Source organism: Penicilliopsis zonata, assembly GCF_001890105.1.
Source record: "Penicilliopsis zonata CBS 506.65 unplaced genomic scaffold ASPZOscaffold_35, whole genome shotgun sequence".
In the NCBI taxonomy this organism is placed as follows: Eukaryota; Fungi; Ascomycota; class Eurotiomycetes; order Eurotiales; family Aspergillaceae; genus Penicilliopsis; species Penicilliopsis zonata.
The window spans coordinates 51,253-77,344 of record NW_019208939.1 but is presented as its reverse complement, the minus strand read 5'-3'; the positions used below and the strand labels follow the sequence as shown (position 1 = coordinate 77,344).

The 26,092-nt window shown below is 46.7% G+C and overlaps 10 protein-coding genes across 10 annotated transcripts; 4 read left to right on the top strand and 6 right to left on the bottom strand.

Moving 5' to 3' along the window:
- Positions 1-1,495: 1,495 nt before the first annotated feature.
- On the bottom strand, positions 1,496-2,662 carry ASPZODRAFT_155450 (hypothetical protein; the record flags this gene model as incomplete). The annotated part of the gene is made up of 4 exons (XM_022726215.1): positions 1,496-1,858; positions 1,939-2,138; positions 2,292-2,470; positions 2,526-2,662. The coding sequence occupies 4 exons, from the start codon at positions 2,660-2,662 to the stop codon at positions 1,496-1,498; spliced, it is 879 nt and encodes a 292-aa protein (XP_022576750.1).
- A 1,079-nt stretch (positions 2,663-3,741) lies between these two features.
- On the top strand, positions 3,742-4,104 carry ASPZODRAFT_77437 (hypothetical protein; the record flags this gene model as incomplete). The annotated part of the gene is made up of 2 exons (XM_022730171.1): positions 3,742-3,944; positions 3,999-4,104. 2 exons carry the CDS (start codon positions 3,742-3,744, stop codon positions 4,102-4,104), a joined length of 309 nt encoding a protein of 102 aa, XP_022576749.1.
- Positions 4,105-4,812: 708 nt separating this feature from the next.
- ASPZODRAFT_20689 (hypothetical protein) lies at positions 4,813-5,139 on the bottom strand (the record flags this gene model as incomplete). Its single annotated transcript, XM_022727646.1, has 2 exons — positions 4,813-5,004; positions 5,071-5,139. The coding sequence occupies 2 exons, from the start codon at positions 5,137-5,139 to the stop codon at positions 4,813-4,815; spliced, it is 261 nt and encodes an 86-aa protein (XP_022576748.1).
- A 302-nt stretch (positions 5,140-5,441) lies between these two features.
- On the top strand, positions 5,442-7,034 carry ASPZODRAFT_155448 (hypothetical protein; the record flags this gene model as incomplete). The annotated part of the gene is made up of 3 exons (XM_022726213.1): positions 5,442-5,454; positions 6,595-6,683; positions 6,729-7,034. 3 exons carry the CDS (start codon positions 5,442-5,444, stop codon positions 7,032-7,034), a joined length of 408 nt encoding a protein of 135 aa, XP_022576747.1.
- Positions 7,035-8,983: 1,949 nt separating this feature from the next.
- ASPZODRAFT_137419 (hypothetical protein) lies at positions 8,984-10,023 on the bottom strand. The gene has a single exon (XM_022724313.1). The coding sequence runs from the start codon at positions 9,950-9,952 to the stop codon at positions 9,056-9,058; it is 897 nt and encodes a 298-aa protein (XP_022576746.1). The 5' UTR covers positions 9,953-10,023; the 3' UTR covers positions 8,984-9,055.
- Positions 10,024-10,909: 886 nt separating this feature from the next.
- On the bottom strand, positions 10,910-12,615 carry ASPZODRAFT_105594 (hypothetical protein; the record flags this gene model as incomplete). The annotated part of the gene is made up of 5 exons (XM_022720910.1): positions 10,910-11,333; positions 11,378-11,884; positions 11,942-12,261; positions 12,317-12,368; positions 12,418-12,615. 5 exons carry the CDS (start codon positions 12,613-12,615, stop codon positions 10,989-10,991), a joined length of 1,422 nt encoding a protein of 473 aa, XP_022576745.1. The 3' UTR covers positions 10,910-10,988.
- Positions 12,616-15,518: 2,903 nt separating this feature from the next.
- On the top strand, positions 15,519-16,302 carry ASPZODRAFT_2122620 (hypothetical protein; the record flags this gene model as incomplete). Its single annotated transcript, XM_022727807.1, has 4 exons — positions 15,519-15,761; positions 15,846-15,874; positions 15,947-15,955; positions 16,077-16,302. 4 exons carry the CDS (start codon positions 15,519-15,521, stop codon positions 16,300-16,302), a joined length of 507 nt encoding a protein of 168 aa, XP_022576744.1.
- A 185-nt stretch (positions 16,303-16,487) lies between these two features.
- On the top strand, positions 16,488-18,173 carry ASPZODRAFT_2122619 (hypothetical protein; the record flags this gene model as incomplete). Its single annotated transcript, XM_022727806.1, has 2 exons — positions 16,488-16,565; positions 16,596-18,173. 2 exons carry the CDS (start codon positions 16,488-16,490, stop codon positions 18,171-18,173), a joined length of 1,656 nt encoding a protein of 551 aa, XP_022576743.1.
- A 2,297-nt stretch (positions 18,174-20,470) lies between these two features.
- On the bottom strand, positions 20,471-21,883 carry ASPZODRAFT_105589 (hypothetical protein; the record flags this gene model as incomplete). Its single annotated transcript, XM_022720909.1, has 1 exon — positions 20,471-21,883. One exon carries the CDS (start codon positions 21,878-21,880, stop codon positions 20,471-20,473), a length of 1,410 nt encoding a protein of 469 aa, XP_022576742.1.
- A 1,049-nt stretch (positions 21,884-22,932) lies between these two features.
- ASPZODRAFT_77436 (hypothetical protein) lies at positions 22,933-25,867 on the bottom strand (the record flags this gene model as incomplete). The annotated part of the gene is made up of 2 exons (XM_022730170.1): positions 22,933-23,454; positions 23,549-25,867. The coding sequence occupies 2 exons, from the start codon at positions 25,865-25,867 to the stop codon at positions 22,933-22,935; spliced, it is 2,841 nt and encodes a 946-aa protein (XP_022576741.1).
- Positions 25,868-26,092: the final 225 nt, after the last annotated feature.

The window sequence follows — 26,092 nt, the reverse complement described above, 5'->3', positions numbered from 1 at the left end:
TATAATAGTATATAGCTATATATATATATAAATAGTAAAGATTTTAACCTATAACTATACTACCTTAATATTCCTTATTTAACCTATAGTAAGAATAGATAACTATATAAAGAATAAGCTTTCTTTAGAAGCTTAGCTAAGGTCTATAGCCCCTCTAGTTATTAAGATATTAAAGATATTATAGAAACCTTAATTAAGTTTAATATAAGAGTTTTATACTAATTAGATTAAGGTTTTTATAATATCTTTAACCTCTTATAACTTCACCACCTTTAGGCCTATTAAAAAAAGGACTATATTTTTGAAATCCTCTCAAAAAACAAATTATCATATTTCAAAATAAAGAAAAAATATGAAGGTTTAGGAAGTATCTAAAATATGAGATTTGCCCTATAGAAAAATAAAGAAAAAATATGAAGGTTTAGTAAGTATCTAAAGTATGAGATTTGCCTTATAGAAGTGGTGGTGGTGGTGGTGGTGTTACCTAGTGCATGGGTTTATTCTCCTGTGTAGCGAAGAAACAGAGAACAAAATGTTGGTTTCTCTAATTGCCCTAGTTATATTAATTCCGCTGAAAAAAGTCTATAGACGAAGCAAATCCTTTCAGTTAGATGCATTTATTTTTTATAATTTATACAATTGCAGGAGCACCATAGCCCGTTGCAGCAGGTTCAACGAAGTGTGGATGGGTCCTTGACTGACGGCCAACTCCCTAAACAAATCAGCAAGAAAGAAGTCCAGCAGTGGATCAAAGATGTAAAAGGTACCAGCCCAAAGAGCGTACCTACTATTGACTGGCAGGCCTGGAGCATAAATAGGGTGGCGAGCAAGGCCTCGGCTTTTCTCTCTGCTCGTCCAGGCAAATCATCCTGATATCGTTTCCACGGCGTTGAGCGTAGAATGTTGCATTGTAAACGGCAATTAGGTTAGGGCGCGTTATGTTATATATTAAATTGAAGATGTTTTATGAGCGTGTATCTCCGAAGTAGTTGATCTAAACGGGCGCTTGACCAAGTTTACCGAACGAGAAAGGGTGTGGGTGAGCCGAACCTCCATCTCGCATGCGGGCACAGGAACGAAGCTGGAGATTTCTTGATTGTGGTAGGAGCTCCTTAAGGGGACAGGCGGTGTAGAAGCTCATCTGGAGGGCAAGTCTAGAGTGCCACTCCGCTCTGGGGAGAAATAATGGATCAAGTGAAGTCCAAAGCAGCACGCCCGTTGGGCTTCCGTTAATGATTCCTCTCCTCGATTTGTCCTACTATGTAGCTTTCCTGCAGAACCCCTAAGAGAAAACAAGCATGCCAAACTGCAAAGCGGAAAAGACCAAGTCCAACATGCCACCAAATCCCCCACCACACTAGTTATATCCCTGCCTAATGGAAGATACTTGCGGATGCGATTGAAGTCTTGGATATACGGTCCAGCGAGAACCCCTCGGTGTGTTTACAACATATTAAGGGAAGTATAAGTGTAAATATTAACGGCAGTGGATATCTCAACCCCCGTATTGTTTAATGGCTTGGCTGAACCAACAGTGCTCAAGTGCTTGTCTGGCCGTGATCCTTCTGGTTGGATCCAGGTTCGTCATCTTGCCCACGAGGTCCCTGAATTCGGGCTCAACATACTTCCAAGATTCGAAAGGCTCTCTAGGGCTCTCTGAGGTGAAGTCGCCGGCAAGTGTGATTAAGCGCCCATGAAAAGGATTAGCTTCCCCAATATGCTCCAGCAATCCAGTGAAGCCTTGCTCGTCCGCAAAATAGGATATATGCCTCCGGAGAACGTAGCGCCAAGAGTCTGACGCATGAAGCTCGCTGTCATGGACGTGAAAAACCATCTCGTTGAGCATAAAGTAAATCATCTGAAGACAACATTAGTATTCAGTGAGGCGCAGAAAGTGTATGAGAGGGACATGCGCACCACAATTGCAAAAGAAAACACATCTGAGGCTTGGTTCTGGCGAGATCTGCACCAGCTTTCAGGGCTCCTCCAGATGGCATTACCGCAGAGAGGCCCTCTCAGCCATTTCCCGGGTGGCACAAGAACTGCATCCTCAAGGTCCGAGATCTGAACTTTTTTTATGATCGTTTGACCCTGGATGCTGTCATCATAATCAACAAGGATATTGTTCGCTTTGATATCTATTTAAAGTCAGTACTGTGGTGAGAACAACATTGGGGGGTCAAGCTTTCCATTGTGAAGAACCCCTTGTTCATGCATATCAGCCAGCCCATGCAGTGCGCATTGAAGTATGTGGATTTTCGTCTCTCGAGGTAGAGGAACGTGACTCAAGCGAAGCAAGTCTCCAGTAAGGAATGGGTAGATAAATAAATCGAGGTCTGGGACAGTATCGAATACCGATCGCACGTTGGGGCAGGTTGCGAGTTGTTTCTGCAAGTTCAACTGATACTCAAACTCGCCTGGGATCATATTCTTGATAACGTAGTTCCCTTCATCAGCGCTTTCCGCCGTTCTTCAGAGTTAGCATCGATGGCACACGCGCCGAATGCATACTGAAGGACCCATACCGTGCACGATATACACATAGCAGGGGCTTTCTGCGATCAGCGAGGACTTCTTCGATCCTATACATTCGTCCGGAGTCACCCTTGAGTCGTGTACCCAGGGTTAAAGGCTCTTCATGGGACTGCAAAGTGGTAGACATCGCGTATCGTCGGGAGAACTGCCGACCGAGACAGGCGTAACGGGACACCAATGGCAAGGTTTTTGTTGGAAGTGATGGCGACAAGGAAAGAGAGTAAGAAATCCCACGGGTTAATACTGTATAAATCAGCATAGTAGCAGATAGAGAATGTTTGTTCTCTGGCCCCTGGGGCAGAGGTTTAATGGAATCATCTGGGGACGGGAAGCTTCGGCGACATTGGGTTCTGGTCACGTGATTAAATATAAATGATGATACATATGACATGTCAGTCCATGAGTATAGTCATACGGAGTACATTACAATATTTCGGATATAGCTAAGATTATGTTGGAGAGTTGAATGACTGGTAGAAAAAGGTATGAAGAGTAGGGAATTCGCTGTTGAATGGGTCCTAGCTTGTGCCCGATACTTGGTCACAATACAGTATATGCTGGGGATTCCAATTTACAAAAATTAGTACTAGTTAAAGATGCGGGGTCTTGACTCTCGATGAATAATGCTGTAGTATGCATTATTTTGTTATTCATCTTGGCGGGATTTGTGTCCGGGTTCGAGTCTATTCCGAGAGGCTTCTGTCGCTATTATTGTTTTGTTCCATGTAGCGCGCGCAAAAGACCATGGCGCATTGAAACAGTTCCTCTATGGCTACTAGGGTGTGAGACACGGGTAACATCTTTACTTCCAGCACCTGATGGAAACTAATGATAATTCACGGTTAGAATTACCAAGGACTTTGGCAGTGCCGTTGGCCTGAACTTAACATATGTTGCGGGAACCAGCACTCTCCTCTATCTATAGACGTTGGTGGGCCTATGGAACTTGATGATTGGCTTCCTTAATTTCATCTTCTGCGGAATCTACCTAGTAGGCGCTGTTGTCACTCATGTTAAAAGACTACCCATGATGACCAGAGAAAAACAAGAGCGTTGTAAAAGCTATAAGAACTGCATGTTGAATATAAAAAATCTCCTTTTCTTCCCAAGAGACATTCTTCAATAATCGATTTCTTTTTTCGAGACTTCAAGCCTATCCACTATACTTCTACAGCTATTCCCCTCGGCTCTTACTCGCGGGCAAATATGGCATCTAATGCTAAGGTTGTATCGACCAAGGTTACTGCTGTTTTGTCCTCAGGCGCACGAACGGTGAAAGTTGGATATGTGGATCAAACGGATGTCTGGAAAAGGGTATATCTGAGTCCAGAAATCCAACAGAAATTCAAAGCAACCTCGGAGAAGCATCTGTCTTCCCTCAAACCAGAAACCGACATGGTTGCTCTTCAGTGAGCTCTCATCACTAAGAAACTATCTCAAAACAAACTAACGCCCGACGACAGGGAAACCCCTCATGCGAGCGAGTCTGAAAATCGCACGCATTTTACAGCAGTTGAAATAGATGAAAAGGGTTCTGTCATAGCGAAGCGGCACTTTGCTATAGAATGAATTTCTGAAGTCAGATGACTTTCATTACCCGCAGCAGTGAATTTTGTTAGCATGATAGTCTAGCTATATATTAAGATAATACTTGGTGGTAACATTTTCTCAGAAACCTTTCTCACTTTCCTATTTATGTAACCCATACAGGGCCTGTACCTCGCCTCCGGCTGTTAGACAGTGCATCAATACAGCAAAAATCCTTAGCATATTAAATTAACCCAGAAACCTCGCCGTTATCCTGCTGTCTGTTTCCCCCCTAAGGGTGAAAACCATCCAGGATTTTGATGATACTGCTGACCGGAACTCTCTTGAGAGATATTGCTGAATGGCTAGGATCCAGTGTGGGAATCTAAATAAAAGGAGGATATGTAAATCATTCTTGATGGAGCCTGGTACTAGGATATTTTGCATCTAGAGAAGTCAAACTTAAAAGCAAATTAGAAAAGGAGATGTAGATGCTGTTGGAGACCTCTGGTGCTCTCTGATGAGCATGACATGGATTCTCAAAAGCTTCGTTTAATGGAGACGTTTCGAACCCTCCAGACCCTTAAAGCGCTTAACCCGTTACTTAATGAAAGATTCATAGAACATGGGTCCAGGGTATGTGCACCATCTTCTCAGAATTTGTTTTTAGATTCTTCTCAAAATCAATTTATAGAGATATTGTAACACTATCCCCCTACTAGGCATCAAACATCTAATTATTGATCATCGTCATTCAGCTTTCTTAAAGTTGCGCTTCAGCCAATCCTGAACGTCATTTTTTTCATCAACGTCAACGCCGCGCTTCAGCCAATCCTGAACGTCATTCTTTTCATCAACGTCAACGCCGCGCTTCAGCCAATCCTGAACGTCATTTTTTTCATCCACAGCGGCAGAGGCATCATTGCGCCTCGCAGGAATCTCCTGTATAAATATATAATTAATAAATATAAATATCAACCCAGCATCACCGGGTAACAAGTCACTAACCATCCCAAGGGGGGCAGCAAGGACACCCATAGCCAAGGCGGCGACAATAGCCAGGAGAGAGGTCTTCATGGCGATAATATAATAAATGATATAGGTAATGTGGGTTTCAGTAGACTTACAGGTGAAGAATATAGAATATTATAGTCGCAAGATATTAGGGTGTATTTATAGTCTTCTATTTTTTATATAATATTAGACAACATAAAGTGGTAGTTTCGTGATTGGGAAATTCTTCTAGCCTTCGCTTATAAGTGAAGACTATTGGCGGAAGCTATGCTATCATGCAGACAAAAAATCTAATAGTTTATACTAACTGACAGCAGAGATATTACAGAAACGGCTGCAGAAACCAGTGGAACCCCCATACAGACATGACGGAACTCCGTCGGACAGTGTTTTTGGAATCCTGCCCAATCATTAGTAAAAAATCACACTATTGGGATATAAAAGATAAGGTCTTATTTCGGATTTTATCTGTTGATTCATGGTAATTTTACCCTATATGTACATGGCCTTCTTAATGTTGTATCCTAATCAGTCCTAGGCCATATTCTAAACATCATATGCACACCTAACCAGCCTTCTATATAGTAATGTTAGCCTGGCATATGAGGATTATAAATTAGTAACTGCGCTAGCAGGGGCAGTAAGGACACTTTTAGCAAGGACAGTGACAATAGCAATAAGAGAAGCCTTCATAGTAATAGTAGATAGGAGAGGTAGCTGACGCAGGCTATGGTAAGGCTATATTTAGTAGACTCAAAATACATCCCAGCTGCAAGCTGCTTACTTGCTTCGACCATCATATAATATTAATTTATTAGTTAGAGTGCTTAGCTGAGCTTAGTGTCAACATGCATATATAAATGGTGTTTAAGTGATAGCAGGTGCATACCTAACGGATCTCCGTCGGAGATTACAACATCAAGAGTAATCATCAGCAAAGATCAGGCAATTTGCAGCTGATATGGCCTTGACAGCTAATTTGGCAAGCGTGAGTTATTAATAAGCGACGTCATTCCCTACAGTGCTATCTCTCGGTCCATCTTTCTATGATGTTTCAATACCAGCGCCTGCCTCGAGATTCTGGGGATGGCGCCCTAGAGTCTGACCCTTGGGCAGCCAATGTGATACTAAAGTCACGCTGCAAGTGGCTGCAACGGCTTCTTATCATCCAGTGTGTTGCCTTCATTCTCGTCCTAGCAATAGGCGCAGGGCTGTTCTGGAGGAGAGAAGCTGCTGGCCCTGGAGCAATGCCGGACAATGTCTTTTGTAGGTGCTGGATATTTCAATTCTTCCTTGACTCTAACAGACCAGCGCCTGCGGAGACAGCTATCCGGTATAAAAACGTCGTCTTTCAAACCAGCCTCCCTCCACACTTAACCAAGTACCAGGGACCCCCGAGTCCCCAGAACCTTGCAGCCTGGGAGGACCTTTACAGTTGTAAGTATTATATATATCTTTCTAAATTCACCAAGTTTATACCCGCAGTTGGACTTAGTCGGATTCCTATTGCCGATGCAGCCAGGCTGGTGAACAAGACTATCCCGATCCCAGAGTACCCTGATGAATATATTGTTGAGCTAGATGTTTTCCATCAACTTCACTGTCTGGTGGGATCTTTCTGATAAAAAGCCAAGTATTTAGCTAATTTATAGAACCTGGTCCGTCTTAAGGCGTGGACTGCCGAGAACCCTGAGTATGGCGATAATGGGGTCAACCCACACCTACAAAAGATGGATCATATTGACCACTGCATTGACACAATGCGCCAGAGTCTCATGTGTTCGGCAGACATCTCACCTATTGTCTGGAACTGGGACCCGGCATCCCAGTCGGCCAAGGGACGCGCGAGTACGCTGCATACCTGTAGGGATTTCGAGGCTATCCGCCAATGGGCAATTGAGCACCACACAGACGCATTCAACACGAGTGTACATACGCATGATCCACTGGAGGATTGATAGTTAAATATGAACCAGTACCATTTATAATCTTAGTATATTCAATAAACCTTTGCGCATAGATTCTTCTTGAAGTGTCTTCGGAAACTCCAAAGTGACGATATTACTTCATGACTCCACAGAATAGGTAGTGGTCAGCTGAATTTTCATGTGGGAAATAAATTTAAGACACTCTGTACAGACGTGTGCCTAGAGCTACTATAGATAGGTATTTACCTACTACCTGGGAGTGTAATGTCAAGCCAATTTGGCAACTTGATACTGACCGCGCAACATGAATAAATAAACTGAACCCCTAAGAATATATCGCAGCCTAACTTAGACTGTTTCCCACAACATGCCAAGTAGTATACAAGTAATCCATACCATATACTCTCATCTTACCAACTATAAATCTTGAAGCCATGGATGCCCCGCCTTGCGGTTTTACCCGTAGAAACAGGTATAGCATGATCTAACACATAGAGTCTATTAAGTTATGATAAAGTCCAGGTTTTGCCCAATACACATCTGTCAAACGTGACGTATATGGCGCCTATCTGCATATATTTCAGTATTAAGGGATAAAATACTAGTAGATATATAAGATCATGCACTTAATAGTAGATAGGGCTAAACTAGTAAACATTGACCTACTATAGAATGACTATATCTAATAATTGATGTAGATTAATAGCAATATCTAGGATAAATTTTTCCTTTAATGTATTCTATCCTCTCCTGCCAGCTCACCGTTATTTCATTAAACAACCATCCATCCCTCTATTTATTAACCACTTTGGCGCTGTCCCCCGTCCAGAGCCCTGACACTGGACCAACGCCGATACTATATAGTATACACAGCGACAGGATTTGATTAAAAAATTCTCTTGCGAGCTTTACCGCAACCCGGCCTAATCCTCCTCACTACTTGACTATATGTGACCATCAACCTTCATTGAATGGACAGCAAAACGGTACGGCTTTCTGTATTCGAAATAGTGTGTCTTCTAGTTAAGCTATCTGTACTTAGGCAAGAAGGGAGGTCCTATGCGCCTAAACAGCCTCTTGATATAAAAGGTTTGCTCTGAGACTGACGGGGTGGTAGTTATTGAACAATTTAGTTTTAAAATATAGAATTTCATGGCGGTGCTTGATATAATACCTCGTAGTGAGTCCTGGCCAGTGGCTCCCCAGCAGGTGACGAGGCATCTAAGATTTTTCGACCAAACTTACCTGCGCCCTGGGAGCAGGCGAAACACTGGCACTGCAGTTCTCCGAGAATGAGGCATGGGAGATGACGAGATTTCTTGCCTCAGTATGTGTAAGGATTAGGCCTAGGGCCACCTAACCAACACGGCCAAAAAGACCAACATTATCCGCAAGATACTCTTGCGGACCCCTAGACTCCTTATATAGCACTAGTTAGGCGGCGCAGACCTAGGATCCTTACAGTATGACAGTATACTTATCATACATATACTATTTAAATTAGATTCTCGCATTCACTTTTACTTGTACCTTTTTTTCTGCTATAGTTTAATCCTTAATTCCTCTCGTACTGTTAGTGTCCAGGGTAGTTTTAAAGTAGACATAAGATCAATACATCCAAGGGGGGTTATATATCCCCCAAGGTGCTTCTAGCAGAGAATGGGTATCTATGATGAAGCCGAACTACTACATATTCTTTGACTAGAGGTCTATATTAAGCGGCATACACTAAATTTATACTAGATTTGATATATGTGTTTTTGTTGTAGTGCATAACTAGGTGACCTACTTATTTTAAATAGGACGTAGAAGACAGCTTTGCTGTTCATTAAGCTTAATAATATAAGTTTATAGTAGGTTACAAAGTACACCCTATATATGGAGATTAAAGTCCCCTATAGTTTCCATACATATAGAGTAGATCATGAAGAACAAGTTAAAACTCATATGTAGTCTAGATACTTGATGATATTCCACTACACAACTCAGCTGGCCATTCAACAGGGTATCCACTAATAAAGAACTTTATATATACTCTATATATAAACTGACTACTCCAACTCCAGCCGCCCCTCATGCCCTAATTCCGCCACCTGCATTTCATTCGCCGGCATCTCATTCAATGGCTGTGAGTGTGCTTCTGCCATACTGTCCACCGGCTTCGCCCCATCATACGCATCATAATATGGTGGTAAGTTGCCTTCTGTGTTCCCTGCGGTTTCCGCCTGTATTGGTGTTCTCTGCCTCCTCCGGTACCACCATAATCCCACCGCGACGAGGGCGACGGCACATATCCCTCCGATAACCGGGCCGGCAATCCATGCCTTCGACGACGACGAAGATGAAGAGGAGGATGTTGATGAAGAAGATGTGGTGGTGATGGTAGAGGTAGATGTGGTTGTTGTCGAAGAACTCGTTGTAGTAGTAGCTGTTGCAGTGGCTGTTCCGGGCAATTTGGATACCCCGCCCGTGACAGTAAAAATGTCCCAGAACACCTCACCCTGTGTCAGCGAAAAGAGATATGCGGTCTCCGCGGGCTCCGTGACCGCGTACGTCCCCGTGGTCGTTTCCGTGCCTGTGTCAGTGTCCGTCACCCGCGACACGGGCGTCTGCGAGGAGAGACAGATCGCACTCAAGGCGGACGAGGTGATCTCGCAGGTGATATGAATTGAGTACCATTCTGTGAGCCACTCGCGATACCAGATGCTGGTCTGGTCGAACGCAAATGTGGACGGGCCCTGCGTGACAGTCAGAGGCATCAGGTTGCCGTCGGCGCTGCATGACGAGACGCTCGGGCGGCAGTCGAACGCGATCGTGGTCAGGCCGGCGGCGGTGTCGACGGCGACGATGCTGCCGTAGACATCGTCAGCAACCGCTACCCGCTCGACCTCGCCGAAGATTTGCACTTCCGTGACGGCCGAGGTGCTGGCCGTCGTGGTGGTGGACATTATAGTATTGCACAGAGCATATAGTGTAGAGTCACTGAGAAATATGCAGTTGACTAGAGAAGAGTATTGACAGAGAAATAGAAAGCAGTTCGTCTGACCGCCAAGGCTATACGAGACTAATGTCGGGGTATTAACCAGTTAGTTAAGTACTCCGTACAGAGTAGTAGTTAGTTACTACTTATTGTTGTTCAACAGTTACTACTTACTATATAGTCATATCTACTGGTATTTACTAGGTGGTTACTCCTTAAGTGGTGTCTATAGTTATTTACTCTTATATTTATGTGGCAATGATACCATTTTACCAGAGTCATCTATTCTCTTCATGAATTCCCTACTTAACTGACTCTGGGGCCAAAAAATATCACAATTATGCAAGCTGCTATTTCTGGTTAGCGCTGGGTTTTAAGCTAAAATGCTCCCGCAAGTGCGAGCCAATAGGGTGGAGGGGTAGGCATAGCCGAGCTGTAGAATAACAGTACAATACCCCAAAGTGTACTAGTTAATAAGCAGAAATGTATAGGTGAGTAGTTATAAATAATAAATATAAGTAGATATATTAATAATAGATATGTGATGTTTTATTTATAATTATAAGTTGTATAGTAATTATAAAGCTAATTAAGATTAGACCCTTAGCTAATATAACTAAAGGCAGATTAAACAGTTAGTTATAAATAAAGTTTACTTTATTTGTCAGCTTTATGTTAGAATCAATTATTTAGACACTAGTCTAGTGGTAAAGCTGGCCCTTATTTTCCAACACTATAACTAGGAGTAGTATTTTTAAGGTAGAAAATAAACATATTAATCTTTTCATGATTATTCATGACTACTCTTAGTTACTACTTTAATATTTTAAACTCTATAAGGTATATTTCATTATACCTGGCGGTACTAAGTATATATAATAATAATAATATATAATACTAGTAAGTTTAGGTTCAATGAAGATCTGCTATGGTCAGGTCATGTAGATACCGAATCTTGAACTCTTCTCAGCCAATACCGGCACAGCACCTAGTATTATAAAATCCTAATTGCTCAGCACCAGCGGAACCAGGTATTCAAGATTATACGCCCACAGATACGTCGACAGCTGGTTTGCAAACGCTGCACCCGTCCAATACGTCGACCGGTGCCCCTGAAGCGCTGTCTGTCGCTGGATGAAACCCTCGCGGACATTGTCTGCTGACGTCCGCATATCCATTGCACCATGGTCCGACCACGCCCGGATCGTCAGGTTTGTCCCGTTCGTCGCTGAGATCGTGCCGGCGGCAGACAGGGCGTGCAGGGCCGAGTTAGCTAGTTCTTGTGCGGCGTCTGTAGTGATGCCCAGCCAGCCAACAACAATGACTTGCCAGAGGTCCTCGCCGAGATACTGCACATGAATAAAAGTCCAGATAGGGGAAGATAGGGACTTACTGAAAAGTAGTCGACAAAAGGAGGCTCCGGAAGAGAAAGAGCAGCGGAGGAAGCATTGCCGGGCAAATTATAGATCATTCCGTGAGGCAGTGAGGGATGCGAAACAATACCTGTGTTGACCACGCTCCATGTACACACGTCGAAGATATCGGACTCTTGCTTATCAAGATCAAAGGCCGCCATATTGGTCGCCGTGGGCTCAATCGCCATCACCAGTTGCTTGGCAACGATAACGCTGTATGTCCCATTGATCCGGTTCTCGACCAGCAGCTCCACGCCATCAGCACGACGGATTGACGCAACAACCATGCTGTTCAGCAAGACGGACTCTCCAAGCAGATCCGCAACCGCGTCATAGATATCCTGATTGCGCCCAGACACCGGAACATACTCGGGGTCTGTGCCCATGAACGCCGCGGCGGTCTGGGGGCCAAACGTCTGCAAAACGTACAGGGTGGGTGTGTCCAGCATGTCGGCGAGGCCAGCTCCGATTTCAGCCCACATCAGCTGTGGAGTATAAGCAATATCGAAAGGAAGAAGGATAGGGCAGGAACATATGCTCACCAAGATCATATCATCCAGGTCGTACTTGATAACGAACTCGCGAAACGGCATTAACAGGTCGTCTGGGATATCCTCCGGGGTTGGCCAGTTGGCGTACGAAGGCAGGAACAAATCCTCATACAGACTGGTGATATTATAGAACTCCTCCAGCGCGCGGACCTCGCCTGTGACGTTGGGAGCGAGGTAATCCACCGTCTCCCCCGTGGTGAAGTCTGCATAGTACGCGGTCTCTGTGGATGCAGCATACTCGGTATACGCAATATCCAGTCGGTTGAAGAACTCGACGGTCCCGGTGTAATTGGTATACGCGGCCACGCCGACTGCAATAGAATAGTAATATCAGCAGCGGCTCAGATGGGGTATAACATAACATACAGTCATAAACAGTGCCTGTGGCGGGATTGGTCCAGCTATCGACCATTCCGCCCTAAGGAATCAGTACTGTCTCTGTACTCGACCATACTCTCTCGACATACTAGTCGATCCTCCTTTTCCACGAGAAGAAGCGACAGGCCCGCATCGTGGAAGTGAACGGCCGCGTTCGCCCCTGACCCTCCGCCACCGACAACAACAAGGTCGACGGTGTGGACATCTGCATTGGGATACAGAGTCGCAAATGGAGTTGCAGATGAAGGCGAAAATGAGGTTGAAGCGGTAGGCGTAAGGGATGACATGATGGGTTAGAAAGTGGATGGATGGAAGGGGGAGAAAGACAACCAGAGCGCAAGAAGCGGTGATCAGTTCCTAGTCAGGTGATGCCACTTGAAACATTCAATGTTTTAGTACTGGCCTCTGCAATGGAACTAGTTGTTCAACTGTCCGGCTAATTGTACACTCAATTACTAAGGATATATCTCAATAGGTAATGATTATGACTACTGTGCCAAAGCGCGGACCAGACTTCTTTCATTATTAGGTAGAGCAGTGACATAGAGGTGAAATGGTAATTACTATTATATACTTGTAGTCAGGAAAAAGTATTTAAGGGTTCATTGGAGATAAATGTAAATACATAATCAGTATGCAGGGTTTGAAATTATGTACTCTTCTTTTGCTGTTACATGTGGGTACTATAATAAGTATAATATAGATTATAGTAGCAGGCTGATGAAGCATGATGTTGGTCCTGAAATCTCCAGGATCGACTATCCTAGTACATGCCAGTAAATGAGACTTGAATGGTTGACCAGGATTCATATTACCACCCCGCACTAAGCCGCCTGTCAATGCCCATCACCGACTCTAGGCATGAAACACTTTTCTCCCAGGAACAGCTTGTCATCCTGCGCGATGCTGGAGTGCTTAGATTGGTAATTCATCCGCAAGAAGGCCTTGCACGCGATATCTAGGCAGCTTATGTACCCCTATATCTTGAAATAAGCAAAACAGCGACATGGAGCCGAGAACGCAGGATACGGCAGTAATACAGCTGACTTGAGCAACTCTGAGGTAGATTATGAGGAAGAGGAATATGTAAATCTGTTAGTTACCCTAGATTCTGATCATTAGGAATTCCTAGACCATATTGCGCAGCTGCTGTCGCCGTGCTAGGGATATAATAGGGTTACTATAATAGTAGTGCATGAAGATAAAGATAGAGTTAAGGTGGATATTATAAGAAATAATTGCTTTCTTTATTACAATAATCAGCTTAACAGCAGAGCTATAGGTTATTGCAAATGTTAGAGGGTATCTGGATAGTATTTCTAGAAGTTCATAACAACTTTAATTCTTATGACAGATTTCTAAATATTTGATACTAAATATAACGGCTGGGATAGGACGGACACAACTACAAATCCTCCAACCGGATTCGAGCTTAGGGCTGCAGACTGTACGTCGCGACAGATCAATCACTGGATTGAACTTGTCCGGAAAACTCTCATAACCGACCAAAACCGTCCTGGCGGTCTCAACAATGGCCCAAGTGGGAGGCTGCAGCTAACACTTGGGAGACCATGACAGATCAAATGCTAAAATTTGATTCTAACAAGAACCCCGTCAAATCTAGAGCCCTAATAGTCCAATAAATCCTTATATATCTGAATTTAAAGCAGGTCCGACGGTTATTATCCACAACCCTTACACACACGTTAGCTTAAAGCTCTAGGGCAAATTAAACTTCATAATAAGGCCACTGGTCCACTGCCAATTATTACGATCAATCGCCGCCAGGAAGCCACATTTGTGAAATTGCAAGGATTCCCTGCCTATGTTCAAATCAAAGACAACACTAGAAGCCAAATACATGGTTGGGGTATTTAAGGCGTGGGAATGACTAGAGCTGGGCTCCATTTCCGAGCTCGTGATTAGGGAATTCCATCCCTTTAGCCAGAGGTTTGAAAAGGCCTGTGTAGAGACCTTTTCTCTACATGCTAAGATATAGCCAGTTATCTACTATAAGCAGACATCCTCACTGCAGCCCACTATAGATTACTTTAATTACAGCAAAGAGACTACTTCCTTTGTGAAACCTTTCTTGGTGTGTCGCTGTGTTCCATTGCCACTTATAGATAGCATGGTATTTGCTATATTTACCAGTCTTAGACTTTTTGAAACTCACTCTTAAAGAATGGCAGCGAAGGGAGCAGCATGTATGGCCATATAAATCAAATAGATAATCCAGCATAGTGAGTTTATATATTATCTTAGTAAATATTAAATCACTGGTTAGCTATAAGACTAAAAAAGTGAAGGAATTACCCCATAAAGGTGAGATATCTCCCATTCAAGGATTCTCAACTAAACAGTAATTTAAGCCCAGGAATTTAATGCCCACAGTGTGAAAGCACATATTATTACTCTAATAATAATAAGAGTAGTGACTATCTCTTCCATGACCATTTCTGCAAAGAGTTTGCCGCTCAGCCCGGTAGACTCTCTTAAGAATATAAACAGGCCATATATATACCTCCCAGTTGAGAGAGACAGGTTTGCTCTGATAAAGATTTCATGTAGACGGCAATGCGACGAGGAGGGTGACACTCTATAGACCAAGATTGATCCTTATCCCTACCTTAGAACAGATGAACCAGTTAAAGGAATAATGTGCATTAAGTATAACCCAGCATGATGTCCAAATCTCGGCTCCAGGCTGACAGGTGTTGCCCGATTAAAGAAGGAGACTATGTCTCTTTAATACATCATAATACCTATCTAAAGGATAGGTTAATAATAAATAAATATATTTTAGATTCTGGCACATCATCCTGCATGCCCACACTCCCATGTGGATATTGCAGCTCAATGATTTCCCTGCGACAGGTTCACCCTAAAGATTATGCCAATATAACTCTAGCCAACTTTCAATATCTAATGGGCAACTTAATAAAGTGCAGAAACACGCACATTAGGAAAAGTGTCATGGATCTACTACACCGAGCCCTCATAACCGTCCGTGTCATGAAGATTCATGCTTTGGAGCCCTTTATTCTTCCGCCATCACCTGAGCAAACCGGATCTCCTTAAGCAGCAGATGTCCTCAAGCAGCAGATGTCTGGCTAAGATCTGTCAATTTCGGTCTGCTTATACGATTCTGGAAGAACCCTGGCACTGAGTTCCGCCATGACCCACCAGCATGGGAAGAGGGCATGACGGCAGAGAGCAATCCTATGTCGCGTTCTTGGTGATAGAGACTTATCCTTCTAGAGACCAGTGGGGGTGGGCGCCTATGTATTGGAATTGCGATATACGGAATGTCTGGGCTGTTCGTGAAGATGGGCGGGATCTGGCTACGAGCGATATCGCAATAATCTGCCATTTTCCGAGGCGCAATTTGCAGCCTATGTTGGAAGTCGTTATGGAATCAGCAACGAGGCTAGTGAGTAGACAGAGGGCTTTAGATCTCATTACATGATATAATATCGTCGCTTTTCGGGAAAATTCACATGCTAGAAGAGTCTAGCCCGTGGATTTTGACGCAAGCTATCTATGGTAGGTTCCCTTTGAACTGACTCAAGCGATATCGTGGAGCCACTAAGGATGCTTTCTTATTACATTATCCAGGCTGAAATCGTAAGAGGCAAGGCCTTGACCGAGGCAGCTGTCGGCCCCTGACATTCGCCGCCAGGATGGTGTGATTAGTGAGGCCCAGTTAGCTTACAAAAACGATCATAACTACTACTAAAGGATCCAGCCATGTGCCCAAGCCTATGCCACTAGCTACGGAGTATGCTGTGTTTGGATTTATCGCCGAAACTCAACTCATGGCTAGGCTTCCCCAGAACTCAGACAGCATATTATCCAAGTTGGAGGCTGATACGCAATCAGCCACAGCCATGGCGCAAAACAAGGACTCTTCAAACTTGATAAGGCGGTCAAAAAAACACTTCCCTGAGAAATTGATCCAAGACTCCCGGTGATTGGCTGGCACGCGATATTATTATGTCGCCATTTCGATATATGATTACAACTTCCAGGCTAGAAAATACAAGAATGAGAACACACACTACATATAGACGCGACTTTCAGGGTATCTGCGTATTAAGAAGGCGCTAGAGCTCATTTTCTACGCGTTCAATTTGAGAATTTCTCAACCAGCGATACCATGTCGGAGACCGTGGAGCATAAGGAGGATGAACGGCGACGACACGAGTCTTTGGGCTTTGCCCCCGGGAAGCCCCTGGTTCACCACTCCACGGTGCACAAATCCGAGCTCAGCAGCTTGGTCAACAACGCAAAGCAGGGCGCCGACCTGGAAAAGAAGATGACCCTCGGCCGAGCCCTCAGGCTGTATCCTAAAGCTGCGCTGTGGTCTATTGTGCTATCGACTGCCCTGGTCATGGAGGGCTACGACACCCTTCTGCTCGCCAACTTCTATGCGCTCCCAGCATTCAGCAAGAAATATGGCGTCCTGGACGCGACCACTGGATCGTACACAGTATCGGCTCCCTGGCGCTCTGGCTTGGCTGATGGTGCTACCGTCGGTGAGATTATTGGCCTTTTCCTGACCGGTATCATCTCGGAGCGCATCGGTTATCGCAAGACTATTCTCGGGGCCCTGTTCATGATCACCGGATTCATTTTCATCACTTTCTTTGCTGTCGATATCAAGATGCTTCTGGTCGGTGAGATCCTCTGTGGGTTGCCATGGGGGGTGTTCCAAACCATCACGACGGCCTATGCGTCCGAGGTGTGTCCGGTTGGGCTGAGGGCATACCTGACGACATACAACAACTTGTGCTGGGTGATTGGGCATTTCATTGCCTCCGGGGTACTTCGCGGGATGGTCGACAATACCACGGCCGCCGCCTATCGCATTCCCTTTGGCATCCAGTGGATGTGGCCCCCACTGCTCATTGTCGGTGTCTACTTCGCACCAGAGTCCCCTTGGTGGTTGGTTCGCAAGGGTCGGTTGGAAGAAGCGAAGCAGTCCTTGTTGAGGCTCACCACCACGAATGATCCGGACTTTGACGCCGACAAAGCCATCGCGATGATGCAACACACCAACGAACTCGAGCAGGAGATATCTGCCGGCACCAGCTACCTCGACTGCTTCAAGGGAGTGGACCTTCGTCGAACCGAGATCTGTACCGCGGCTTGGGTTACCCAGAGCATCTGTGGCTCAACGTTCATCGGCTACTCCACCACCTTCTACGAACAAGCTGGATTGCCTACCGTGGACGCGTTTGACATGTCTATGGCTCAATACGCCATCGCCGGGATTGGAACCCTTTTGTCGTGGTGGGTTATGACCTTTGTGGGCCGGCGCAAGATCTATCTTGTTGGAACGGCGACAATGTGTGTGGTTCTGTTCATTGTCGGCATGCTCGGCATTGCCCCAAAAAGCAACACCACTGTGTCATGGGCTATCGGCTCTATGATTCTGGTTCTGGCCTTTGTCTATGACTCGACAGTTGGCCCTGTATGCTACTCTCTCGTTGCGGAGATGTCGTCTACCAGACTGCGGGCCAAGACGATCGTCCTGGCGCGCAACTTTTACAATATCGCCGGCCTGGTCACCAACGTCCTCATCAATTATCAGTTGACTTCCACTGCATGGGATTGGGGCGCAAAGGCTGCTTTCTTCTGGCTGGGAACGTGCTTCTTGTGTTTTGTTTGGACCTTTTTCCGATTGCCAGAGCCGAAGGGCAGAAGCTACAGTGAGCTTGATATCCTGTTTGAGCAAAGGGTTCCTGCCCGCCAATTCAAGCACACCAGCGTTGATCCATTCCAGGAGGAGGAAGTCTCGGTTATCGAAAGTAAGACAAACCGGGATGTGGATGTTGTCTGAGACTGCTGAACTATGTTTATAATCCCTCAAGCTGTATATCCTATAACTACCTTGCCACCCTACTCTTAGATTAATTCTATTTTGTTAAGTAATATAGGCTATATACCTAGCCATAGGGGAATAATTAACCTACTATTCATAGGGGGGAATTCCTGTAAAACCAATATTCTAGTGTGTTTTATCTACTCTCCTAGGGTTTATCCTCTATTCTCTCAAGAGCATGCGGTATATCTTGGTTAATAGCTGTGGTCGACCGATTGAGTTATCTTCAATCTCTGTCACTGCAACACTATCTAGATGAAGGGGCTGCAACCTCGCCGCCGGCAAGGCGGTGGTGAAGGGGGTCTATAACAAACACCGAGTGGTTGAGTTCACCATAAGAAGTAGTATAAGTATAATCAGTATGATATTCCCAGTCTATATGTGCTCTTATCCCAGTGGCCCTCCTGAATAAAGCTTTAGCGGGCGCCGCCCTAGAAATCATCTCTTCTGGGAGCTAGGTCACTCTAATAGAATTACTTGAAATACACTTAAAGAAGACTGATCACCGACATCTAGGATAAATAGCCATCTACCATCAATATTAGCCAGCAGAAGTTGTGTAGAATGGATAGATAATAGCAAACTTCTTGACATAACTACATATATATTTTTATAAGAGTAATTGACATGATTAAGTAGTATGATTTAATATTTAATTCACAAAAATGATAAAATCAATGTAGTATAACTATTATTTATAATGATCAACTCCCCTTTAACTGTTATATACTGGATAGTATTTCAGAGCCACAACCTAGTCATTCACTTATCTAGATCAGTGATATCCAAGGCTATAAATTGTGTAGATGTCCTCCAATGGATTGTCAACTACTGCTTAAAGATTAGCTAGTGCATGGTAGACTAAAGTAACATAAGATATCTTACTGAAACATTCTTATTTGGCTTAGTTATTATTGATCGGATAGCGCCCCGAATCGATGATCCGAGTCAAGAAGGATGTCGCTTGGCCATCCACGCACTCGGCAGAAGCCAAATCTACCACAAAGCATTCTTGAGCGAATAGCATCCCACATCAATGGCCAATACAGAGAAGTGCGTCGCGTGGCGATGGACGCACTTGCCGGCCAGCCAAGGCTTCCACAGAGCATTCTAGACCGAATAGTGGCTCTATTCGATGATCCAGACGACTTGGTTTCCGAGGAAGCAATTTTCGTGGTCAGCAAACATTCAATTCTTACCGAAGGAATCATCAATCTCGTCTGTTTAATTATGATGGATATAGGCAGCGCGGGATATTTTATACCCTCCGCAGATACCCAAGCTCTCTAGTGAAGATTATCAATCAAATGGCATCTCAGCTCAATCATCAAGACAAAGAAACATATTGCGCGACAATCAACTCATCTTGCAAAGAGCCAAGCCTCCCATAGAGCATCCTTAAGCAGATAGCACATGGGATGAATTATAGGGATAGGAAAATACGCGAAGAAACATTTTCTATACTAGAATAAAAACTAATCCTTCTAGACAGTATCCTGCATTGGATATCTGCTCAGCTAGATGATCCAGATGATAGTGTGTGTTGTGCGGCGATTAAAGCAATGGTAGTGAATTCTCCCAGTTAATATTCGCAGGCGTGCCACACCGAGAACTTTGGACCATTTGCCTGACTAGTGCTCGACGCCGATATTTTCTGCTACTTGTATTCCAGTACTGTCTCTGGAACTACCTTGTTTTTCCGATTCAGGGTGAACAAGGTGGATTTGGTGCGAAAAATTGAGACCATCAGGAAGAATGCCGGTGCCCCCCCGGTTTTGTGCTTGGGGTCAGGGATAGGGGGCATGGAGTGTGAAAAGAGGCTCTGAATGGCTATTATCCACCTAAACAAGCTATACTTAGTCTAAGGTGGGCAGGCTCTTTCGTTACAATTGCCATGTCTATCATATCTACTTCTTCAAAAATGGTGCTGCTCAGCCTATGTCTGGAATCCAGCCCTGATGGCGTCGATGTCGCCGTGACTTCTTCCCTCAAAGCCAATCAAAATGACATTTCTAAATCCCTAGGGCACTAAAGGATGCTTTAATATCGCCTTTCAAGTTGCTCACTCGCCATGCTGATTACATTCAATGTCTAGGCCTCCCACCCTGATACCAAGACGTCTCCAAGACAAGCTTCCCAAACAACCTCCGCTTCTTCCTCAAATCTACCAACAAACTCTCCACTAGCACAGGTACGACTCTTATCCATCTCTTCTTGCCCTGCTTCTGGAGCTAAAAGCTACCTCAAGGCACGTATCATAGTTCCATCCTTCCAAGTACATCCGCGGGGTGTGCTCCGCCCTGAATGAAGAGCGGTTCTTCAACATCTCCCCAAACAAGGCGTCTGCCAGGGGAACTGTCACCGTCGACATAATAACCTCCAAAGATTCCAGCCAGATCTCCGACCCCGGGATCGACTTCATGGTCATCACCGCAGCCATTCTGGATTGGCTCACGATTGAAAACTTTTTTGATCCACTTCATCGCCCAAGGGGTGCCAAGGAAAAGAGTATTCCCATGACCCAGCCCCTTCCATTTGACCAGAAATACATCCGTTCCTGCATCACAAAGTGCTTTCTTGAGAGCTTCGGTGTTGCTATATGGAGCCGTGATGAGGTCTGCAGATCCCTGGTAGATGTAGACGGGGAAGCTCGGTGATTTGCCCTTCTCGATATGGTTTCCCATGACACCAATCTCCCGCAGTTCCGGCTCGAATTCGGTCAAGAATTCGTCCCCATTATGGAACCACTTGTTGACATCGGCCCAGTTAGGGATCTTCGGTGGCGAGACCTCGGGCTCACTGCAGCGCTGAAGGGCCCCGAGGAATTGTTCTCGGTGGTCATCCTTGAGGTCCGAATGCATGTACTCATTGATCTTTGGGATTGCATTCATCACGCCCAGCATGGCCCAGACATTCAACGACGAAATGGCTTTGTTGACGTTTTTGTACGTCTGCGTGATATTCGGCGGAGGTCCCCCGATCGCCGCTCCAATTATCTTGACGTCCGATGCATATGCATGGTGAAACTCAGCGGCCCATTCCGACGCGTACCCACCACCGGAGTAGCCAAAGAGGATAGCCTCCGCGTCTTCGGGGATGTTCGTGATATGCCCAGATTTTGTCGCAGCGCGGATGGAGTCCAGGGTCTGATAGGCGCTCTGGGGGCCCACGGTAAACGCAGCGTTTGATCCTTCGTAGTCGGGGATATTCAGAACCGGAGATCCGGCATCGGCGGCAGCCTCAGCGACAAATATCATCTGATTGAGAGTCCACGCCACCGCAGCTCTGTTGGCGCCTTTCTGCAGCCCGTAGGACGGAGAGCAGTTGATGTCGGGCGAATCATAGGCAATCTGGTAGGAAAGGATCCGGCTGGTGTTGGCGCCTTGCGGGACAATGATTGTGGTGACGGATGTGGCCTTGTTTCCATCAAAGTCCTGGGTGACATAGAGCAGCTGAAAGGCCTCGAATTCAATGTTTCCACCCGGTAGAATAGGCAGCTCGACAGTCACAGTGCGTGAATCCAGAACTGTTCCAGCTTTCTCTCCAGTCCAGTTGTGGGCTTTGGGCGTATAAAATGCATCCCGTGAGGGGAGCTCAGGGATATCTGATGCGAGAGCAAGAAGCCCAAACATCAGGCTTGCAACACCAATCATCAAACTCCGCATAATGTTGTGTTTTCAAGGTTGAGATAAAGCTCTTTCATAGACCAATTACCATAAGTAACCCTTTTTAAACTATAAGAGGGGAAGAGTGCTCTATGCATCGGAGAACGGAACTCATAATAGGAACTACAGATATAGGGTCACATTCTTTAACTTAATGAGCTGTCAATAATACTCTTATGTAAAATAAGCTATTCATTTTATTCATCACATTGTATATGACGCGATCCCTTGTCCTTAATGACGCATTCTTGGGAACTGAGTTGCCGGCTTATGGGTAGCATTCCATATAAGGTGCGCAGAGTGAATAAGCTATAAAGTAATATTATATAACTATAACTTATTACATATTATACTATAGAATACCATGGAAGAGAATTGCTTATCCTGCCAGTTACACACCTCGGTGGCGTCAGTATTCAGCCCACCCGGGATAACTGTCTCCAGATATATGAAGCATCTCTAGGATTTATCTAGGACAATGGCTGGTCGATCGTTGGTATTACAACTAAATTCTACATTACAATTTCAATCCCAACTGCTTCTGATGTAACCTAATCTACCCTATCAAGAGAGTACTACAGCATTCTAGACTAACTATTTACTGAAAATGAGAATGTATGTCTATGTTAACCTGCAGTAGATTACATCTAGATATATAAAACAGGGATTCTAAATTTCTTTACAGATTTCTAGTTATTTCTATAAAGAAAGTCAGTAGATCCTTGAATTAACAGCAGTATACTATAGAAAAAAAAGTTTCACAGCATAAGTTTATGATATACTTAAATTAATCAGCTGCTCCTAGATACATCAGGATATTCTATACATATATAGGTTATTTTTATAGATATCCTAATGAAATAGTACTAGTTGACATACTGATTATATGCAATATCTGACAATATAAGTCCTCTAACTACATACTATCTGTTAGTATATTCAATGCCTTTTAGTCGATTGAGGAATTTCTCACATATCATTTAAACATAACTATATTCATACTGGCTTTTAAATATATATTCACCACACAAGTGATGAAGTACAGATCAAAACTACTTGCCAGTAATCCCAAGAGCCTGTGTCACAGTGCCCAGCCCGAGTCCCTCCAGCAACTTGTCCAAGCCTAACCCTCCCAATAGCCCCCGAAGCAGCCCGCCCAACCCCAGCCCATCTAAAAGTTGGCTGACGAGGCCCACCACCCCACTCAGCAGCAGCCCCACGGCCGCCATGATCTGGAAAAGCGGCTCTGACAATAACGCCCACAGCGGGTTGATCTTCTGTTTGGCATGCGGCATGTCAGCAAGCAGGCGCCGCCCCTCCTCAATCGTCTCCACGACAGTCTGTGCCAGCTCCTTGAGCAGCTCCGCCAGCCGGTGCTCCTCTGGGGTGGCCTCCTGTGCCGCACTGCGCCCCTTGGCCGTCGCCGCGATCTGCCCGTCCGGGTCCAGGGCACGGAGCGCCCCCTTGCATTCCTGCAATGCATCCCCTGCCTCTTCAATCAACGGCTGCACCTCCTTCACCAGCTGCTCCTCGTCCAGCTCGTCCTTGGGCGTTCGCTCGGCCGTTTCAATGTGCTGCCACCAACCCTGTCAGCCGTATATTCCTTGAAAACCTAACCCTAACCCTAACCCTAAACCCCAACCCTAAGAATAAGAAAAATCAACTGACCTGCCTGATCTGCCGACAAAGGGGCCCCACAGACTCCAATGTCCCCTGCACAATAGAGCTCATCTTTTTAGCCAGGCTCCTCTCCTCCTCTGCCTTCTCCTCTGCCGCCTGCTCCTGCTCCTGCTTGGCGAGCTCCTCCGGGGACAGGGCCGGTTCCGGGACCGGTTCCGGGGGTAGATTGGCCATCAGCGTGCACTCGCCAATGGTGTTGCCCCGCTGGTCAACAATATATCCATCTTCATCCACCCGTTTGCCCACCAAGGTCTGCAGGTTGCCCTGTGTCAGCTTCCCAAGAATGTTCCCATCCTCGTCCCGCACATGCCCATCCTTGTTCACGGCGCGGCCTGACATGGGATTGATCTCGCGTTGCAGCTCTTCTGGCGTCCAGCGCTCCGCACGCCCGATCACGTTGCCGGCCTTGTCAATGATCTCCCCATCCTCATCCACTGCCCGCCCAGCCAGACGCGCTGCATCCCCCTCAACCAGTCGCCCTACAACCGCAGCGGCGGGATCCAGAACCATCCCATCCTTCTGCAGCGTCAGGCCATCCAGGCCAGAGAAGATCCCCTCGGGCCGGTCCCGCTCCGCTTCCGGGATACCCTCCGCCTGCCCGATGACCTGACCGGAGGCATTCCACACATGGCCATCCCCATCGACAGTCTTGCCCGCCAGTCGCCGGGGATCACCGGCCACAAGACGTCCGACGACGACCCCATCGGCGTCCACGATGTTGCCCAGCTTGTTGACCACGAGCCCATCCAGCGCGGACAGGTCCTCTTCCTCTTCTTCCACTGCTTCCTCCTCGTCCGCGGAGTCACATCGTTCCGCCCGCCCGAGCACATTGCCGTACTGGTCCAGGATCTCGCCGTCTGCGTCCACCGGGCGCCCCCGAAGGCCCTTGGGGTTCCCCTCGACGATCCGGCCTACCAGTATCCCCTCTGCGTCTTCGACAGCGCCAGTCCCCCGGGCCACCAGGTCGCCCAGCCCGCTGAACGGGCCCATGGCCTCGCGCTCGGCGGCCGGGATGAGCTCGACGTGGCCGATCACTGCGCCCGTGTCGTTCCAGATCTGACCCTTGCTGTCGATCCGCCGCCCGAGGAGCTCTGCAGGATTGCCATCCACCACTCGTGCAATAGGGACGAGGCCTGGGCCCATCACATTGCCGGTCTTGTTGGGCGCCAGGCCTTCCAGCTCGGCCAGGGCGTCATCGCCGGCCGGTGAGCTCGTCGGACTGGGCTCTTCCCACGGTTCGGCGCGGCCCAGGAGATTGCCGTGCTTATCCAGGATGTCGCCGTCGTCGTCCACGGCGTGGCCCAACAGTCGCTTCGCATCACCCTCTATGAGCCGGCCCACCCGCTGACCATCGACGTCGTGCACCCAGCCTTCTTGAGCGACGAAGATATCGCCCAGATCAGCAAAAGGGCCCTTGTTTATCCATTCTTCTTCCTCGCCTTCTTCTCCCCGAACACGCAGGGGCTCAACGCTGCCTAGGACATTTCCCTGCGAGTCACGGAAACAGCCGTCTCCTTCCAGACGCAAGCCCTCGCGCGAGATCTGCTTCGCATCCCCTTCAATAAGCCTCCCCATAGGCTTTCCTGCGGCAGTGACGATATACCCGAGCTTATTGCAGTGAAGCCCCTCCAATGCCGAGATGCTGTCGCCAGGGATAGTGGCGGCTGTAACGTCGTCAAGTTCCGCTTTGCCAGGAACCCTATGTTTCAATATGTCCCCTTCAGGCACAGTGAGCTCTATCCGACCCACCAGGTCGCCGTCGTCATCGAGAATCTCCCCCTGCTCGTTCACTGTCTCGCCTATCAGGTCTTCGGCGTCCCCCTCCACCAGCTTGCCCACAACTCGGCCGTCGTCGTCCTTGATATGCCCCTGAGCTGTGACTGGAAGGCCAGCCAGATCCTTCAGCCCCAATCCTGGCACCCCTTCTGCCTCTGGGACATCACTAGAGATCGCTTCCTGTGGCAACTCGTCTGTCGGGAGTCCTTCTACCCGCCCAATCAAGTCTCCATCCTCATCCAAGATCTCTCCATTGCTGCCAATTTTCTCGCCCTCCAGATCGGCCGGATCTCCCTCCACCAGCCGTCCGACCACCCGCCCGTCGCTGTCCATGATCTTGCCACCCTCTTGTACCTCCAGCCCCTCCAGTTGCGCCAGATCCAGCGGTATCTTCTCTCCGCCAGTCTCCAGCGTCTCGGTACTAGGAACAGCGGTCTCTTTTGCCTGTGACGTACCGCTGTCTGTTTTTCGCGCGGTTTTCGTCGTTGTAGTGATGCTTCTCTGAGCCTTCTTCAGGGTTTCTTGGGCCATGCCCGCCGGGAGATGGTCCCCCACTGCTTTGGCACCTTTAGCAACGCGGCCCACCTGCGATGCGACGGCCTTGCCTCGGTTCAGCAGGCCCCCTTGGGCTGTGCCCGATCCAGAGGCTGAGGCCCCCTCGCCTTGGCTACCATCCGCGCGGTGCCTTTGCTCTGCGGTCTTTTTTGCTGTCGCGTCCTTGCCTCGCTGGGCGCGTTGTAGTGCTTCTCTCTCCCC

Coding starts and splice junctions, on each gene's coding strand:
- ASPZODRAFT_137419 (XM_022724313.1), bottom strand. CDS start 9,952: ATGTCCACCACCACGACGGCCAGCACCTCGGCCGTCACGGAAGTGCAA.